This window comes from Scyliorhinus canicula, chromosome 15 (assembly GCF_902713615.1).
Source record: "Scyliorhinus canicula chromosome 15, sScyCan1.1, whole genome shotgun sequence".
Classification (NCBI taxonomy): Eukaryota; Metazoa; Chordata; class Chondrichthyes; order Carcharhiniformes; family Scyliorhinidae; genus Scyliorhinus; species Scyliorhinus canicula.
In genome coordinates this window covers 104,706,442-104,724,446 of record NC_052160.1, presented here as the reverse complement: position 1 = coordinate 104,724,446, position 18,005 = coordinate 104,706,442, and the positions used below count along the sequence as shown (strand labels likewise).

Genomic DNA, 18,005 nt, shown 5'->3' with positions numbered 1-18,005 from the left:
AAGCAAGCAACAGGATTGAAGAATTTAAAATGGATCGTTTTGTAATAAAGAGAGGACCAAAGACACAAGCAAGCCAGGATCTCACAACTAAACCTGCTGGGGAGAGCTGCTGAGGAGAACTAACAGCAGGGCAAAGCAGTGGTGGTGTGAGCTCCAGGGCCTCCGGTGAACAGCCCATTAAGAAGCAGCTGAAAACGGTCAGCACGGTGGTGCAGTGGATCGCACTATTGCCTCATGGCGCCAAATTCCCAAGTTCGATCCTGGTTCTGGGTCACTGTCCGTGTCGAGTTTGCACATTCTCCCCGTGTTTGTGTGGGTTTCATCCCCACAACCCAAACTACCCAGGGGAGGTAGATTGGCCACGCCAAATTGCCCGTTAATTGGAAAAAATAAATCGGGTATTCTAAAAAAAATTGTTAAGTCAGTTGAACCTTGGGGAAAGACTGCTAAGGAGTCAGGAACCTTTTAACAGGTAATTTCAAAAGGTTTTGTCCCCTCATATCCCACTTTTGGTCCCTCATATCCCCCTTTATTCCTCATATCTCCATGCCGAATTCCACCCTATGACCCCCGTGCAACTCTCATACCCACTCCCCAGTGTACAGAACCAGTGAGCCTTTGGCATGTCTGCTTTGCCTTTGAAGTGCACATGAAACTGACAAAATAAGCAAACATGCTTTGAAAATATTCTTTGAAAGAAAAAAATCATCTTATAAACTGAAAGAAGTGCCATTTAAGCACAGCTATTAATAGTACCATTGACACAGAAGCACTTTGAACAGATAGTCAGCCATTGTTTTTCCAGGTAGCCTCATTATGAATGCTGAGCTGAGTTCTGAGAATTGCTAACATAATCAACTCAATTGGAATATTGACACAGCTTGGAAGTTATTATTCCTTTGTAGTTTTTCAATGCCAGTGCGTTCATTGGACACGATTAGGAGATGTTCTTCTTAGATTCATTGATATTTGCAGCACAGAAGGAGGTCATTCGACCTATCGTGGGCAGCACGGTAGCATTGTGGCTAGCACAATCGCTTCACAGCTCCAGGGTCCCAGGTTCGCTTCCGGCTTAGGTCACTGTCTGTGCGGAGTCTGCACATCCTCCCTGTGTGTGCGTGGGTTTCCTCCGAGTGCTCCGGTTTCCTCCCACAGTCCAAAGATGTGCAAGTTAGGTGGATTGGACATGATAAATTGTCCTTAGTGTCCAGAATTGCCCTTAGTATTGGGTGGGGTTACTGGGTTATGGGGATAGGGTGGAGGTGTTAACCTTGGGTAGGGTGCTCTTTCCAGGAGCCGGTGCAGACTCAATGGGCCGAATGGCCTCCTTCTGCACTGTAAACTCTATGATATCATGTCCATGCTGGTCAACTAAAATCTGACTACACTAATCCCATTTTCCAGCACTTGGCCCATAGCCCTCGAGGTTTCAGCATCGCAAGTGAATATCAAAATACTTCTTGACTTAACCACCCTTTCAGGCAGTGAGTTCCAGACTCCCACCACCATCTGTGTAAAAACGTTTCTCCTCAACTCCCCTCTTAGCATTCTACCTCACAATATAAATCAAGTTATTCACCCCTCGACGAATGTTGAGATGATTAAAGCTTTTGTTATTGTGACAGAGATGAAAATGCTGTGGGAGTGGACAAAGATGATAGGTTCATTGGATTTGGATTGGATTTGCTTATTGTCACGTGTACCGAGGCACAGGAAAAAGTATTTTTCTGCTAGCAGCTCAAACAGATCATTAAGTACATGAAAAGGAAAGAAAATAAAAAGAAAATACATAATAGGGCAACACAGGTACACAATGTAATTACATAGACGCCGGCATCGGGTGAAGCATACAGGAGTGTAGTATTAATCACGTCTAGTGGGTTGTTTAGGAGTCTGGTAACAGCGGGGAAGAAGCTGTTTTTGAACCTGTTCGTGTGTGTTCTCAGACTTTTGTATCTCCTGCCCAATGGAAGAAGTTGGAAGAGTGAGTAAGCCGGATGGGAGGGGTCTTTGCTCATGCTGCCTGCTTTCCCCAGGTCGCGGGAGGTGTAAATGGAGTCAATGGATGGGAGGCAGGTTTGTACGATGGACTGGGCTGTGTTCACGACTCTCTGAAGTTTCTTGCGGTCTTAGGCCAAGCAGTTGCCATACAAGGCTGTGATGCAGCCTGATAGGAAGTTTTCTATGGTGCATCCGTAAACGTTTGCAATGGTGAGAAATGGCCTGAATTGTTTATTTCTGAGCTGCTGTGGAAGCTCCAGTGCATTGAGTCAGTACTTAGACGATGGACCAAATGGCCTCCTGTGCTGTGTTCTACGATTCTGAGAACCATAAAAAGGTTACAGTGCGGAAAGAGGCCATTCAGCCCATTGTGCTTGCACCAGTCAAAAAAGATAAAGAAAGAAACAAGTGCTCATTTTAATCCCACTTTCCAGCACCAGGTCCATGGCCTTGCGGGTCACAGCACTTCAGATACAGATACAAGTACCTATTAAATGAGTTGAGCGTTTCAGCCTGAACCATCAACTTAGGCAGTGAATTCCAGACATCCACCGCCCTTTGGATGAAAAAATCTTTCCTCATGTTTCCCTTTAATCCTTTTAGAACAGTAAGAAGTCTTACAACACCACGTTAAAGTCCAACAGGTTTGTTTCAAACACGAGCTTTCGGAGCGCAGCTCCTTCCTCAGGTGAATGGAGAGATATGATCCAGAAACATTTATATAGACAAAGTCAAAGATGCTGGACAATACATGGAATGCGAGTATTTGCAGGTAATCAAATCATTATTTGATTTGATTTGATTACCAGCAAATGCTCGCATTCCAAGTATTGTCCAGCATCTTTGCTGGTAACAGCGGGCAACTGTGCTCAGTCCAACGCCGGCATCTCCACATCATCCTTTTAGAAATCACCTTAAATCTACGCCCCCTGCTAATTGACGCCTCAGTTGGGAGAATCAAGTCTTTCCTGTCTACCCTATCTAGGCCCCTCATATGAGTTGACTCATCAAGCAGGTCAGGAGTATAAATGCAATTCTGGTAAGTCAGATTGGCTCCCTTAGGTGTTGCAACTAAAGGAGGGCCAAAAATCCATTTTAGTCAACAAGTATGCATATTTTCATTTCCTTTAGCCTCTTTCAATGCCACATGTGAGGAGTTTCATAAATCCTGAACCAGGTATCTGGATTGAATCTTGTATAAATCAGATATTGGATTTCTATATACACATGAGTTTGGTAACAGTTGGAACTTATAACTGTTAACGGAACTTAGTTTTAAAAGTTGTTAGAATGTTTACTTTCTGACTTTGGGTATTTAGATTTTCAGTCCACGCTTGGTGAACTAAACTGTATAAATTGCTTTGCAGCTCCGAACAGATGCAGAAAAGCGCTCCATGGTTGAGAGTGGTCTAACCTGGTACAGTGGCTCTGAAGGTAAAGGTCAGAAGAAATCTGATGGTGGCTACGATGCCAGCAACCTCAAAATGGATCAAAACACAAAGTGGAGGCGTATCCGCACCGAATCAGCTGAAGAATCAACGAAAAGCGAACTAAAGAAACCACAATCTACTGGACAAACCAGTTCACTGAAAAGGGGTGCAGCACCGGTAGGAGTAACTTCCCCAATGACCAGTTCAGGAGCAGGCTCGCTGAAGGTTTCTGGTACGTGTCTGGAATAGAAATAACAAGTTTTCAAAAAAAAAGTATGTTTTACATTCCTGGAAATCTAGCGAAACCTTTTGAGCAGCTGGGTAAGAGTCTATTTATAAGAGTATATCATGTTAAAACTCCAAACTACTTGTCGATATAAATCCACTAGATTTGCACCTTCATGCATTTTCTGCTGTGACCTTTAAAAGAATCTGCTTCTAATTTGGAATCACCTTGGGGCCAGGTTTCAGTAATCCTCATTCAATGTCAAGTAAATAAAACTGTATGTGACAAGGTTTGCTTGATCAGTGTTCTCATCTTTTGCCTCCAGAAAATCATGTTTCTTTTTAAATGTGCATGCTTTAGTCGATTTTAAAGTGAAGTCTCAGGTATCTCTTTCTGAATCACGTTACCCATTTTGCTGCACGTTATTATGCCATCATTCAGTGTGAAATATCCTGTGATTTATCACTTACTGATTTAATTCAAGAATATGTTTCAAATTTATGAATTTCTCTCACGAGGTGCAATATTACTGACATTTTTGTGAATGGACAAACAGGGATGTTACGAATACTATGCAGTGATCACCCACCCCCACAAGTCCCATATCACCAAACCTTCACAATGGTTGTGCTCAGTCCCATCTGAAAACAAGTGGAGTTCATGCAGAGCAGAGTGGATGGAATTACGCATCATATTTCCTGACACTTCAGGCGGGATTCTCTGATCCTGAGGCTAAGTGTTGACGCCGTTGGAAACACCTTCGCGTTTCTCGACGGCGTCAACATGGCCTCAGGATCAGCAATTCTGGCTCCTACAGGGGGCCAGCACGGCACTGGAACGACCCACGCCACTCCAGCAGCTGATCCCGGTGTCAACTGGTGTTCGCGGGGTCCGCACATGCACAGTGGCACCGGCGCCAATGCGCACATGCACAGTGGCTCCCTCCTCCACATGGCCCCGCACAACATGGCATAGGGCTAAAGGGCCCAGCGCAGAGGAAAGGAGGCCCCCAGCCCGAGAGGCCGGCCCACTGATCGGTGGGCCCCAATCGCAGGCCAGGCCACAACAGAGGCCACCCCCCGGGGTCTAAACCCCCCCCCCCCCCCCCCCACAGGCCACTCCCGGACCCTTCCACGCCGAGGTCCCGCCGCCTTAGAGCAGATTAGAATGGCGGCGGCGAGTCTCGGGTTTTTTGTTCTGGCCGCTCAGCCCATCCCGGGCCGCGAATCACCGCGGAGGCCCCATAGAGCGGCCCCCGACTGGCGCACGCCGGCGCCAATGCCGCCGATTCTCCGCTTTGAATCGCATCCCGGCGGCATGGCGCAATTCGTGCTGGTCGCGGTAATTCTCCAGCCCGGCCCCGGGCTGAGAGAATCCCGCCCTTCAGTCTTTCGGTCACAGGATAGCCAAATTGTCTTTTGAAAAAAAAGGTCTCAGCTAGGCTCAGGAGGTCAGTTCCGAAAGTCATCTCTGACTCTGAAGATTGTGCATTAAATCCAAAACATCATATAGGCTGACAAACTAATGAGCAAGCGCTGCACTGCTGAAGGTGTTATTTCAGACAACAGGTCGACGTGAAAGATTCCATGAGTTTATTTGTAAGTCGTTCATGGGATTAGGTGGCACTGTAAAGACCGACATTTACTGTCGGCCTCTAATAACCCTTCATAAGACAGTGGTGAGCTGCCATCTTGACCCGCTGCAGTTCTTCGGATAATGCAGATATACCCACAGTTTTGTAAGACAAGAGTTCCAGGATTTTGACCCAATGATGATGAGGGAACTGAAGTGTAGTTCCAACTCAGAATGGTGTGTTACTTGCAGTAGAACTTGCAGGTGATGACATAGGAGCAGGAGTAGGCCATTCGGCCCATTGACTCTGCTCCACCTTTCAATGAGATTGTGACTGATCTGATGTGATAATCCTCAACTTCACTTTCCCACCTTATCCTATAACCCTTGATTCCCTTACTGATTAAAAATCTATCTGTATCAGCCTTGAACATACTTTGTGTCCCAGTCTCTACAGCCCTCTGCAGTAAAGAATTCCACAGATTCACTACCCTCTGAGGAAAGAAATTTCTCCTCATCTCTGACTTAAATGGGTGACCCCTTACTCTGAGATTATGCCCTAGACTCTCCTACAGGGGGAAACAAACTCTCTGCATCGGCCCTGTCAAGCTCCCTGAGAATCCTATCGGTCGTAGTTAGGTCTCATTCCTCTCAACACCAATGAGTACAGGCCCAACCTTCTCAACCTCTCCTCATGAAGGAAATCCTCCATATCCGGGATCAACATGGTGAACCTTCTCTGGACTGCCTGAAATGTCAGTATATCTTTCCTTGGATAAGGAACTGACAATCTCATGCATCTGGTGCTCTTTTTCTTCTGGGTGGTAGAGGCTGTGGGGTTAGGAAGAGGTTGCTAAAGAAGTCTTGGTAAGTTGCAGCAGTGAATATAGGAAAAGGTGCATGTTGCAGCCTCTGTGCACCAATGGTGAAGCGAATGACTGCTTATAAATGAATGGAGTGGGGCAGCACAGTGGTGCAGTGGGTTAGCCCTGCTGCCTCACGGCGCCGAGGTCCAAGGTTCGATCCCGGCTCTGGGTCACTGTCTGTGTAGAGTTTGCACCTTCTCCCCGTGTTTGCGTGCATTTCACGCCCACAACCCAAAGATGTGCAGGCTAGATGGATTGGTCATGCTAAATTGCCCCTTAATTGGAAAAAATGAATTGGGGACTCGAAATTTATTTTTAAAATAAATAAATAAATAAATGGAGTGCTAGTCAAGCAGGCTGCATTGTCTTGGCTGCAACTGAGCTTTTCCTTTGTGTTAAGTATGACTTCAACCAGTGATGTGTTTTTCTCCTGATTCCCATTAACTTCAATTTTGCCTGGGATCCTTGATGCCACACAGAGCCAAATGCTGAATTTTTGTCAAGAGCAATTAGCCTCAACTCACCTCTGGAATTCACTCTTCTGTCAAGGATTGGACCAAGGATGGAATGAGATCTGGAGTGACTCTGATTAACCCAAACCTGAGTACTGGTTCGAAAGTTGTTACTGAGTAACTGTTGTATCATAGAATCCCTACAGTGCAGAAGGAGGCCATCTGGCCCATTGTATCTGCACCGACCCTCCGAAAGAGCACTCCACCCAGGCTCACTCTCCTGCCCTATCCCCACCTAACCATTGGGATAATTTAACATGGCCAATCCACCTAACCTGCACACCGGAGCAACCAGAGGAAACCCACACAGACACGGGGAGAACATGCAAACTCCACACAGACAGTCACCCAAAGGTCGAATCGAACCCGGGTCCCTGACGCTGTGAGGTAGCAGGCTCACTTGGTAACTGCTATGAGGCAGCGTCATGGTGCTGGCCCCCTGCTGATGTGTCCAGCCAATGAACAGATTTAAAAAAAATTAATTTACGATATGTGGGCATCGCTGGTTAGGCCCGAATTTATTGCCCATCCATAGTTGCCCTTCAAAAGGTGGTGGTGAGTTGCCTTCTTGAACTGCTGCGGTCCCTGATGTGCAGGTACACGCACAGTGCAGTTAGAGAGGCAGTACAAGGATGTTGACCCAGTGCCAGAGAAGGAGCAGCTCTGGCTGGATGCTGCAGTCATGCAGTATGAAGTTGCTGTGTTACCTGTGTTGCCATCAATGTGAACGCCTAGTCACACATCACGATCACTGCACCCAGTTTTGGGGATATTGAATTTAGCCCCCAGTGAGTTTTGTGCCTCAGTTTTCAACACAAGAATTGAGCCATAGTTCATGATGTAGGATATGATGGCTATGAATATTGTGATATCAGCTAAAACTGACAGTGAGGGACATGCGAGGAGAGCCAGTTTGCCAGGATGTTTCCAATTTGAAGTGGGACTGGTTGGAGTGAAATCATGATAATGCCGTAACATGGGAACCGGGCACTGAATTTAGTGACAACAGTATTGGCCCTGTCCACCACTAGAAAGGTGGAAGCTATCTTGCGTAGGCCATTTTTTCGAAGCCCTGATGGAATTATTTTGGGGCACAAGGGTGCAAGTTCCATTTTAAAGAGCTGCCAATCAAATGGCTGGTGGCCACTGCTGAGACTCCAGCAGATCTTGGAGTAGCTAACGTGGAGGCGGCCTTGCAATGCATTTAGGTTTATGAGGCTCGCCTGGGCCACTCAGGCAGGACGTGGTGACAGACTATGATGGTCGGGAGGCGGGGTGATGGCATAGTGGTGGTCAGTAGTGAATAGGAACAGCCCTTCCTGCGGTGGTGGAGGGATGGGGTGACATCAGGGTCCCGATCAACAGGGTCTCCTAAGACCTCAGGAAAACCTTCAGCTTCTTTCATGCCACTCCCCCTCGCCACACACAGACACATACACACACTGATAGAAAACTGGTGACAGCAGGAAGAGGCCCTTAAGTGGCCATTAATTAAATTCCGTCCCAATTGTGTAGTTGACTTAGTAGAGGAAAATGGAGTGGCTATAGTGTCTAAAGGGGAGGTATTGTGGTACAGTGGGTAGCGCCCCTGCTTCTGAACCAAAAACTCCAGGTTTGAGTCCCAGCCCAAGAGCAGTTGGCCAAAGAAAGAACATTCACAATGCGGCCAAACAGGATGAGTATCAATCTCCAAATTCTTCCACAACAAGCCAATGATGGGCGCCAAGGTCAGGACAGATGTCTAGTGAACCATGTGATGGAAAAAACATTGGAGCCTCTACCACCACTATCCATAGCTTGCCACTGCAGTGTGTATGAAAAGTGTAGGTTTCCACAACAACTTGGACTTCCTGTGTGAACTGTAACTCCCTACCACCATGGGGTTTAATGAGGCCGAGAGGTCAAAGGCAACTTGGAGGAATAAAGAGCTATGGTTATAGTTGTACATGATGCAATTTTGAGCATTCCGGTCAGACCTTGGAATTTGGTTCGAAAGGATGGAGGTGTAGAGAACTGAATGGTTGGATGTTGCATTTGGAATTCTAAAACCCAACTATCCTATCAACTTGTAGAATAATTAAGGTTATTTTAACCTTATGTTTAGTTATTTGTATTGATCATTGTGTTTTTCATGAATTTAATTGTATACTCCATGCACATTCATCAACCTGAGGCTGCTGAAGTACACGGCTTAATTGCTAATACATTTTCTTTAATACAGAGCAGTCTTCTGGACTGTACAACTAGAGAGAATTTGCTAATACAGAGACTCTGTGTTCATTAGTACAAAGCTACCTTTTGAACTATTGGTAACTGTTTATAAATACAGAGTTCACATTTGAGTTCATAAATACAGGGATCACATCTGGACTTGAGTAAATAAAGCAGAAATTGGAAGCCGGCTAATTGAATAAATTAGGGATGACTGAGGGAATGTTCCTGTCCACAAAACTTGTTTTCTTTTGTGAGTGAATGGGGAAACTGCTCAATATCTTTCAAACGGACAGAACAAAAGAGCAAGGAGCTGACATAAATGACCGAGTGCAGCTGCCAAGGTCTGCTCCCTGCCTGGAAAAGAACTCTGTGGATCCTTGTTACTCTTGTTTAACTAGAAATGTTAAAAACACATTTCTCTAGAAAACAGCTATACTATTGATTCATGAAAGAAAAATCCGAACAGTTGACAACAAGTGCTTCGTTACTCAAGTTGTCAGGAGATTGAGTTTCAGAACAGGACTAAATCACCACATCCACACTACCTTTTTAAGAAATATACATCTAGCATCATGGCTAATTTCCAGAATTTTTAAAACTAGAGAAACACTCTAAAATGGCTTGAAGCCATAGTTGGCTGTAACTTTCAACCAAAGGAGCTTTCTGGCAGTCAGAGGAGCTAACACCGCGTTATCTCAGAAGGTACGTTAATGACTCCTGTGACTTTTGAGATCAAATTCTCGGGGAATTATACAAAGGCCATCTACATTTCCTCAGCCAAGTCTGACCAATGGGGATAACCGGTCTGCCAAAGTGGAGAGGTGGGAGTCACATGACCCCACTAGCTAGGAGAGAGTCTGAACTTGCATGAAACAATAATTCTATGATCTCTGGGCTCTAAATCTTTCTTTCTCTATTCCTATTTTATTGTATGAATGCATGGGGGGGGGGGGGGGGTGCTACATAGTGACACCCTCCTTCCAATTTTTTGAGTGTGCATACATAAATTAACCCATTGAGCTTACCCTGGACGCAATTCAGTGGACTTGAAACTAAATCTGCTTCTGGGCACATTTGGCAGGGTGTTCCTCAGTGGCTGAATTTCCGAGATTCACCCGGCTATTCACTGACACTTTGTTGTTTTTTTGGGCCTCTGGGAATTTCTCACCACTGAGGCCACACTTTTGTTGATTTCCTACCGGCGAGCTAAGCTCACCCAACCCCAACAGTGCCAGTCCCAACAGTGTCAGTGTGCTACCCTGCCCTGGTCCCGACCACCCAGGGCCTGCGAGACCCCCGAGATGCCGTCACGCCTGGTCCACATTTGTGAAAACCAGTGTCAAATGGCACCCGGTCAAGGTCTCACAAGTGTGGCTGTTGACTCCCGAGCGTCGAGTGAAAACCTGATGGCTCATTTAAATATCATTATATGGGTCACGCCCAATGAGGGGCTCTCGTGGGATTCATCAGTTGTGCCCGGTTGGGTCTGCGGCGGGCACAATGTGGTGGCGGAAACAACGTGGTGGCGGATTCGTGCCCCCTATCTCGAGTTTGCTGTGGGGTTATTAATAAAAAATTGGATACAACAAAACTGAGAGGTTGGGAAATATACCACCCCTTATAAAAGGGGAAATTAAAATCAAAACCCCTTTCTGTTTATAGATTGGTGATGAGAGGAAAAATGAGAGCTGTTTAAATTAAACCCCTCCTGTCTGTTAAGGCTGATTGTTAATGCTGCTTGATGAATAGCCACAGTCCATGATGACTATGGTCCCACTTTGGCATGATGCCTCCTCAAGCGTCCCGGTCACACACTCATTATAAACTGGATAGCAATGGCGGCACTGCAAAAACATTTTGAAGCTTCGTAGACTGATATGGAGATTGTTCGGAGAAGACATGCCATGAGGAATATCTATAGCCAATCCAATTTGGCTATTTTCTTTCTTTTGTGGAACCACATTTGGTAATTCCACCTGGGTTGAAGCCGACCAAAATGGTACAAAAGGGAGGAAACGGCTCCATCACCATTTTGAAATGTCTGCGCTGTGGCGCTGGACCGCAGCACAAATGGCAGTATTGCCCAGCAAGAGATGCTGAGTGGCTCAGATGGAGCAGGACAGGACAGGACAGTTCCAGTGTTTCTGTTCTGTTTGAGTCTCCAAAAAATGGGACAAAAGACAAAACCACCATAAATTAGTCTCTCTTTCACAATTCCTAGGTGATTTTCCCAGGAGCTTTGTTCTGTTAGTTTAAAAGTCAGGGGGTTCCCAATACTCTTCAAACTTGATAGGCAGTTTTCAAACAGCTGTACTGGAGATTTCTTTCTTTCCCCTTCAGTTTTGGCATTCACGGTGCAGTATAAAAGTGGCACTGGTACTCGGCATTCTTAGAGCAGCTCGACAATATAAAATGAGCATTAGAAATTGCCTGCACTGTTGGAGGTTATACTAGTAGGTTAATAAAGCTCCTGTAATGCTTTAGGATCAACAAATAACATTTAAATTTCAATAACTATTTCTGGTAATATAGGGCGCGATTCTCCCAGAGGGGGAGAAATCGTAAGGCTGGCGTCAAATCCGGGCGGGTTTGACGCCAGCCCCCCCCCCTCCCCAACCGGGAACCGATTCTGGTCCCCGGTCGGGGCTAGCATGCCGCCGCGTAAACCCCGGCATCGCGGTCTTAACGAATTTCGTTAAGCCCGCTTGCCAGAGTTAGCGCCGGCTGATGCGTCATATGACGTCAGCCGCGCATGCGCGGATTGGAAGACTACAACCCGCGCATGCGCGGATGACGTCATCGCGCATTTGCGCGAAACCCGCGCATGCGCGGGCCGGGATGCCCCTCAGCCGCCCCGCGAATGGATACAGCGGGGCAGCGGAGGGACAAAGAGTGCGCGGGCATCGGACCCGTGGTACTGCCGTGCCAATCGGTGCCATGGTTTTAAAAATCGGGACTTTACGGCCGTTTTTACGAACGGCCAAACCAGGTGTGTTTGCCGTTCGTAAAAACAGCCGTAAAGGGCTGGGAACTCGGCCCATCGAACAGCTGAGAATCGCTGCTGGCCGTAAAAAAACGGCGGCAGCGATTCGTATCGGGAGTCGGGCGTGGGGGGGGGGAGAATAGCGGGAGGGCGTCGGGCCAGCGTGGCCGTAAAATTTTACGAGCCACGCTATTCTCCGCACCGCCGTGAGTGCGGAGAATTGCGCCCATAGTTTGTGGCCATTTTTTTATGTAGATTCCAAAATAAAAAGTTTGGTGGTACCTAAAAGTTTTAACACTGCCTGAAAAGGACCCACATTTATAATTTTGATTGGTTTTATTCACATAGAGATGAGTTCATGCTGTGCACAGATTGAATAGTTGGAAGATTTGTGTCAGAAACATGGGGGGATTGCAGGAGCGATGAACAAATGTGGGCAGATGAGGCATGGAGGGGAAAGGGGGTATGGTGACATGAATGGCATGGGCAGAATGGGGGGGTATGGAAGGGGCTTGGGACCAATGTCCTCGAGAACTAAGACAGGTCTATTGAGCAGCCCGCCTTGGCATCCACATTCCTCCGATACTGCCAAGGGGGGTGGCAGATCCGAACCTTGCCGGCAAATGTCTCCAGGAAATGTAAATATAGTGGGTATGGAAGGATGTTTTGGGAGATGAATTGGTGTAGTCGGGAACTACCTATTTTCCAAAGCGGAAATGAAAATTTGGCCCGTTGTCTTTTGTGGAAATAATCGGATGAGATTCTGTACAATGGGCATAGATAACAGACCTATCGAATGTTGTGTCAAAAATTATTCATTGTCGTGTACTGTATACTCTACAAAAAATGTGAGTGAGGAGATCTTATAGATTGATCTTGCTGGTATACACTGGAGCAGAGCAAAGTCCCTCATTAAATGGGTGGCTACGTGTCAGATTGTTTAACAAAGGAAATCCAAAGAAACTTGTAGGTGTTCTAGACAAGGATGACCATCTCAGCATTTGCTTTGTACAAATATGGAGATTTGTGATTTAATTTGTTTTGACATGCTGCTTGCACATGTACACAATTTTTATATAAGGAAAGTGAATCTGTTAATTGTACATTAATTGTGTTTAATTGAATGCAGGTAATGGGCATTAACTGGGGACTCACTTATGCCGCTATGAATATACAGAGATTGAAACTGTGATTGTGGGGTTAGGAAGTGCCGGTCATGTCAACTTTGTAAATAAACACTTATAAAAGTGTGAAAAGATTAACTCCAGTTCTATCCTTTGCCAACAGGCTTTATGGAGTATAGTGTGTAGTTGTAGATTTTATCATCATGCTCTTTTTCAAACATTTGCAATTTTCTGGTTGTCTGCCACAGCCTATCTAAGGATCTAAATCTAAGGAGGATCTGGTCAGTGTCTCTGCAGTTTCCATTCTTTCTTCCCTCAGCATCCTAGGATGTAGCACAGTGGTTAGCACTGTCGCTTCACAGCGCCAGGGTTCTGGGTTCAATTCCTGTTTGAGTCACTGTCTGTGTGGAGTCTGCACATTCTCCCGGTATCTGCGTGGGCTTCCTCTGCGTGCTCTGGTCTCCTCCCACAAGTCCCGAAAGAACTGCTTGTTCAGTGAATTGGACATTCTGAATTCTCCCTCTGTGTACCCGAACAGATGCCAGAGTGTGGCGACTAAGGGATTTTGACAGTGATTTCATTGCAGTGTTAATGTAAGGCTACATTAATACAGGTTAATAAAGGTTATTATTATGTGTCACTTCCAATCCTCATGAAACATCAATGTGGAGAAGGCCAAGCCTTTCTAGTATGTCCTCTGTCAAATTTTAGCCCATCTAGTACCTCAACTGCCTCTCCTTTTGCTATGCATGTTTGTTCCCTAATCTGCTCAAATCCTCCTTTTCCTGCAGCTTAACTATTTGTTTGCCTGTAATAGGATAACCTTGTACGTTAGCTACATGTCTCCATACACTCTATTTGGCCTTGTTATTTCCCTCCATTTCACTTCATCTCCCAACTTGCTACATTCAACCTGACAGTCATTTGTTTTATCAACCTGATATTTGGGGCATAAGCCCCGCGCCCTCCTTCCTTTTTCTGCTTCCTCTTAGTCCATGCAAATGATTTCTCCCTGCCCTGAGGAGGGAATCAGGAGGCAGTTCAATTTTTGATCAGAAACCCACCACTGTCACAAGTCTACCATGAAGCAGGATTTTTTCGAGAGTCAAGCAATTGGCCTGGAGGAAAGTCTGCCATCCAATTAGGCAGGCCCAAGGTGGGAATGGAGGTGAGACGACTTTGGAGTGGACAGATAAAAAGGCTTGCCTCTTTTCCACAGGAGAATCTGGCCCTACTGTCTTAAATGAGTACGTTTGTAAATACGTACTTTTTGAAAGTTTTTTTCAGTTCATTTTTATGGGATGTGGGCTTCGCGGGCTGGGCCAGCATTTGTTGCCCATCCCTGTTTGACCTTGAGAAGGTGGTGAGCAGTCTTCTTCAACCACTGCAGTCCATCTGGTGTAGGTACACTCACAGTGCTGTTAGGGACAAAGATCCAGGATTTTGACCCAGCGACAGTGAAGAAGTGGCGATATATTTCCAAGTCAGGAAAGTGGAGGAGAACTTTCAGGTGGTGGTGTTCTCATGTATCTACTGCCCTTGCCCTTCGAGATGGTAGTGGTCATGGGTTTGCAAGGTGCTGTCTAAGGACCCTTGGTGAGTTCCTGCCGTGCATCTTGTAGATGGTACCCACTGTTGCTAATGTGCGCCAGTGGTGGGGGTGAAAAGGTTTGTGGAAATGGTGCCAATCAAGCAGGCTGCTTTGGCCTGGATGGTATCAAGCTTGAGTGTTATTGCAGCTGCACTCATTCAGACAAGTGTAGAGTATTCCATCATACTGCTGACTTGTAGCTTATGGTGGTGGGTAGGATTTGGGGAGTCAGGAGGTGAGTTACTCGCTACAGGATTCCTAGTTTCTGACCTACTCTTGTTGCCACAGTATATATATATGGCTAGTCCAGTTCATTTCTGGTCAATGGCAACCACAGGATGTTGATAGTGGGGAATTCAGTGATGGTAATGCCATTGAATGTCAAGATGATTTTATTTACTCTTGTTGGAGATGGCCATTCACTGGCACTTATGTGGCACGAATGTTACTTGCCACTTGTCAGCCCAAGCCTGGATCATTGTCCAGGTCTTGCTGCATTTACATATGGATTTGTATGTGGCAGTGTAGAATAGTAATGTGAATAGGTTTTAAGATGCTTCTTGAGGAGAAGAGGGAGAGGAAGAGAGGTGGAGATGTTTTAAAGTGACTGAAATAAAGGATGGCCAGCATTGGAGCAGAATCTTGAAGGAGCAAAATTGCAGGGAAATAGGGAAAGAGCAACAGAGTGGGACTAACTGGATTACTCTTCAAGAGAGTTGGCACAGACACAATGGGCTGAATGGCTTCCTTCTGTGCTGTACTATTCTATGATTCTGATTAATGTGTAAATTTTACAACCCCCTGAGTTAATCTGTCTCTTATCTGTAGAAGTTGTTTCAAAACAGCCGGTCACAAGAAATTCATTGATTTTTAAAAAAAATAACACCCTCTAATGTTATTTTGTTCAGAGGAATTGTCATTTACTTTGATCAAGAATTAGCTAAAATAATCTTGAGAATTTAGACCCTGCATTTGTGGAACATTATGCTGAAAACCAGCTGAAAAATAATCATGGCATCAAAATGATTGAGGAATGACAGGAATCTGCCCGAGACGTGTACTCTGCTTTTAGCCAACAGATTTGTAATGTAAATTCATCAAAAGAGCTGCAATTATAGTTATCATATCAAACTAAAGTGTGCAGAGTCTGAGTGTGAATGAGGTATTATCTACTGTAACACACATTTAATTCCAAAAGATTATCCATTTTGACCCCTGTGTAGAACCATCTGGCCTCCCAGTGACAGTTTTTGTTCATGCCACGATTGGAATTGAAATCTCATTGTGTGGTAAATTGTGATCCAGCTTACTGTTGAATATCAAAAAAGGAGGAAGACTTTAAATTGAGCTTTTTGGATCCTCTTTCAGGTATAAGTAAACTACTTTATGGTGTTGAATGGCGGAGCAGACTCGAAGGGTCGAATGACCTACTCCTACTACTGCTACGTATCTGTGATAATCCGTTTACATCTTGACAACCATTTTAGACCAAGCTCGTTGATCTCTATTTTCATTTGGTCTGTCTGGATACCCTACTCTCCTTCCTGTCATTCAGTCAAACCACCATTAACACTACCACCCTCCGATGCATTGGGTGTGATGTCATCACTAACACCAACTTGTCATCACTAAGGTTAGGCAGGTACCATGGACTTAGTTCTTTGTAACTGTTCTGCCAAAAGTTCAAGGGCGGAATTCTCCGTTGGTGGCCAAAATCGTGGAGGCCGTCGTGAACTCGGCCAAGGTTCACGACGGCCTTGGGGCCCGCTCCCCGCACCTAATTCACCCCCACCCGGGGGGCTAGGAGCGGGCCTCCGTCTTTCCCGGCCGCGACCTCGTCGTGCCGGAAATGACGTGCAAAGCGGCGCATTTGTGAGGTCATCCGCGCATGCATGTGTTGCCGGTTCCAACCCGCGCATGCGCGGATGACTTCATCGCGCAGACGGCGCAAACTGCACGTGCGCAGTGACCGTCTTTCTCCTCAGCCACCCGGCAAGACGTGGCGGCTTGATCTTGCTGGGCGGCAGAGGGGAAAGAGCGTGTCCGTTTTGTACATTGGCCGACGATCGGTGGGCACCGATCGCGGGCCTGTCCCCTCCCGAGCACAGTCGTGGTGCTCCCGTGCCAATTGGGCCCCTAGATGCCTTAAACGGGCATCTGGCGCCCATTTCACGAATGCAGCGACCAGGTGTTGTTCGCCGTGAAAAACGGCAAGCGGCGATTTTTCCGAGCGGGGGGGGGGGGGTGGGTGGGGAGAATCGCTGGGGGCGCCAGGGGGGCGTAAAAAATGTCGGGAGGCCCTCCCGCGATTCTCCCACGCCACGTGGGGAGCAGAGAATTCCGCCCCAAGACTTCCGAAAAACATCCACAATCAAAGCACTGGCATATGATTGTCTTCATCATCGTCCAATCCTGAGACCAGAATAGCCCTTAATCACCAAAACGTCAACCAAAGCAGATGACTGCTGGACAGACCACCGGCTCATCCACTCCTCTATGTCCATAAACCTCCACCAGAAGCAGCGGAAGATGAAGAAATAGCTCAGAAAAAAGATAAATGTTGAGCAGCTTCCAGAGCCAAGCATGCGAGCGGACCGCCAACAACGTCTTCACCAAAATCTTGAAAGCATTAATTCTAATGGAGTGGAGGAAAACATGAAAGAGCTGAAGGCAACCACCATTTCAAGCTGTGAGGAAACCATTGGCTGCTACAAGACCAGGAAACGGCCAAAGACTGGATCAACAAGAATGACCACACCATCTAAGACCTAATTGACAAGAAGAGGAAAGCTCTCCACACCTGGCAAAACAACCTCACCAGCAAGGTAAAGAGGAGAACTTCTCTGGAATGAACATCATGCACTAGCAAGGCCTTTTCTACCAGTAATCTTATTTGACTGAAAATTGGATCTTGGATAGTGTAACCTTGCACCTCCAGTTATATTTTCGAACCCTTTACCCTGCTCCAACAGCCACAGTGGTGATGTGAGCTTTATCATCAAATCACAGATTAGTTTCACCTCTAAAATCCCGGCTGGCCCAGTGATGAAGTAATACTGGAGCTTACCTTATAATCACATGAAAGCTTTTATTTATAGAGAGATACATGGCAAGCCATGCACCTCCAGCAACCAAAACCCCTATTTCGTCAGCTCCTTCATAAATGACCACAGGCGACTAGCCAATCGATACCTGAATACAATTAAACATCCACCTGATATACATCTCCTACTTCTCTCGTAATTTATTTTCATTTGTGTACATTACCGTGACCCACATCATCTTTAAGATCCTTGAAGTTTTTGCCAAGATTTCCACTCTCCTTTCCTAGCTCAGCCTCTGCACTGAGTGACACAATGAATTAAATCTTCATATCAACTCATCTTGCTGTCTCCGCCCTGCTAGAAGAATGTCCAACAGTAGTCTCTTCCCTGAAGGCCAAGACCTGCAAACCTTCCACCAGTTAGGTCCTGTTTCCTTGAGTTG

General features: G+C 46.1%; 1 protein-coding gene across 6 annotated transcripts in view; it reads left to right on the top strand.

Moving 5' to 3' along the window:
* Positions 1–18,005, top strand: part of LOC119979037 (neuron navigator 1-like) — an 806,372-nt gene that overhangs the window by 612,403 nt on the left and 175,964 nt on the right. For all 6 annotated transcript variants that reach the window (XM_038821010.1, XM_038821009.1, XM_038821014.1 and 3 more), the window contains one exon: positions 3,369–3,663. In XM_038821010.1, coding sequence (XP_038676938.1) covers positions 3,369–3,663 — 295 coding nt within the window. The remainder of the gene's footprint in view (positions 1–3,368; positions 3,664–18,005) is intronic.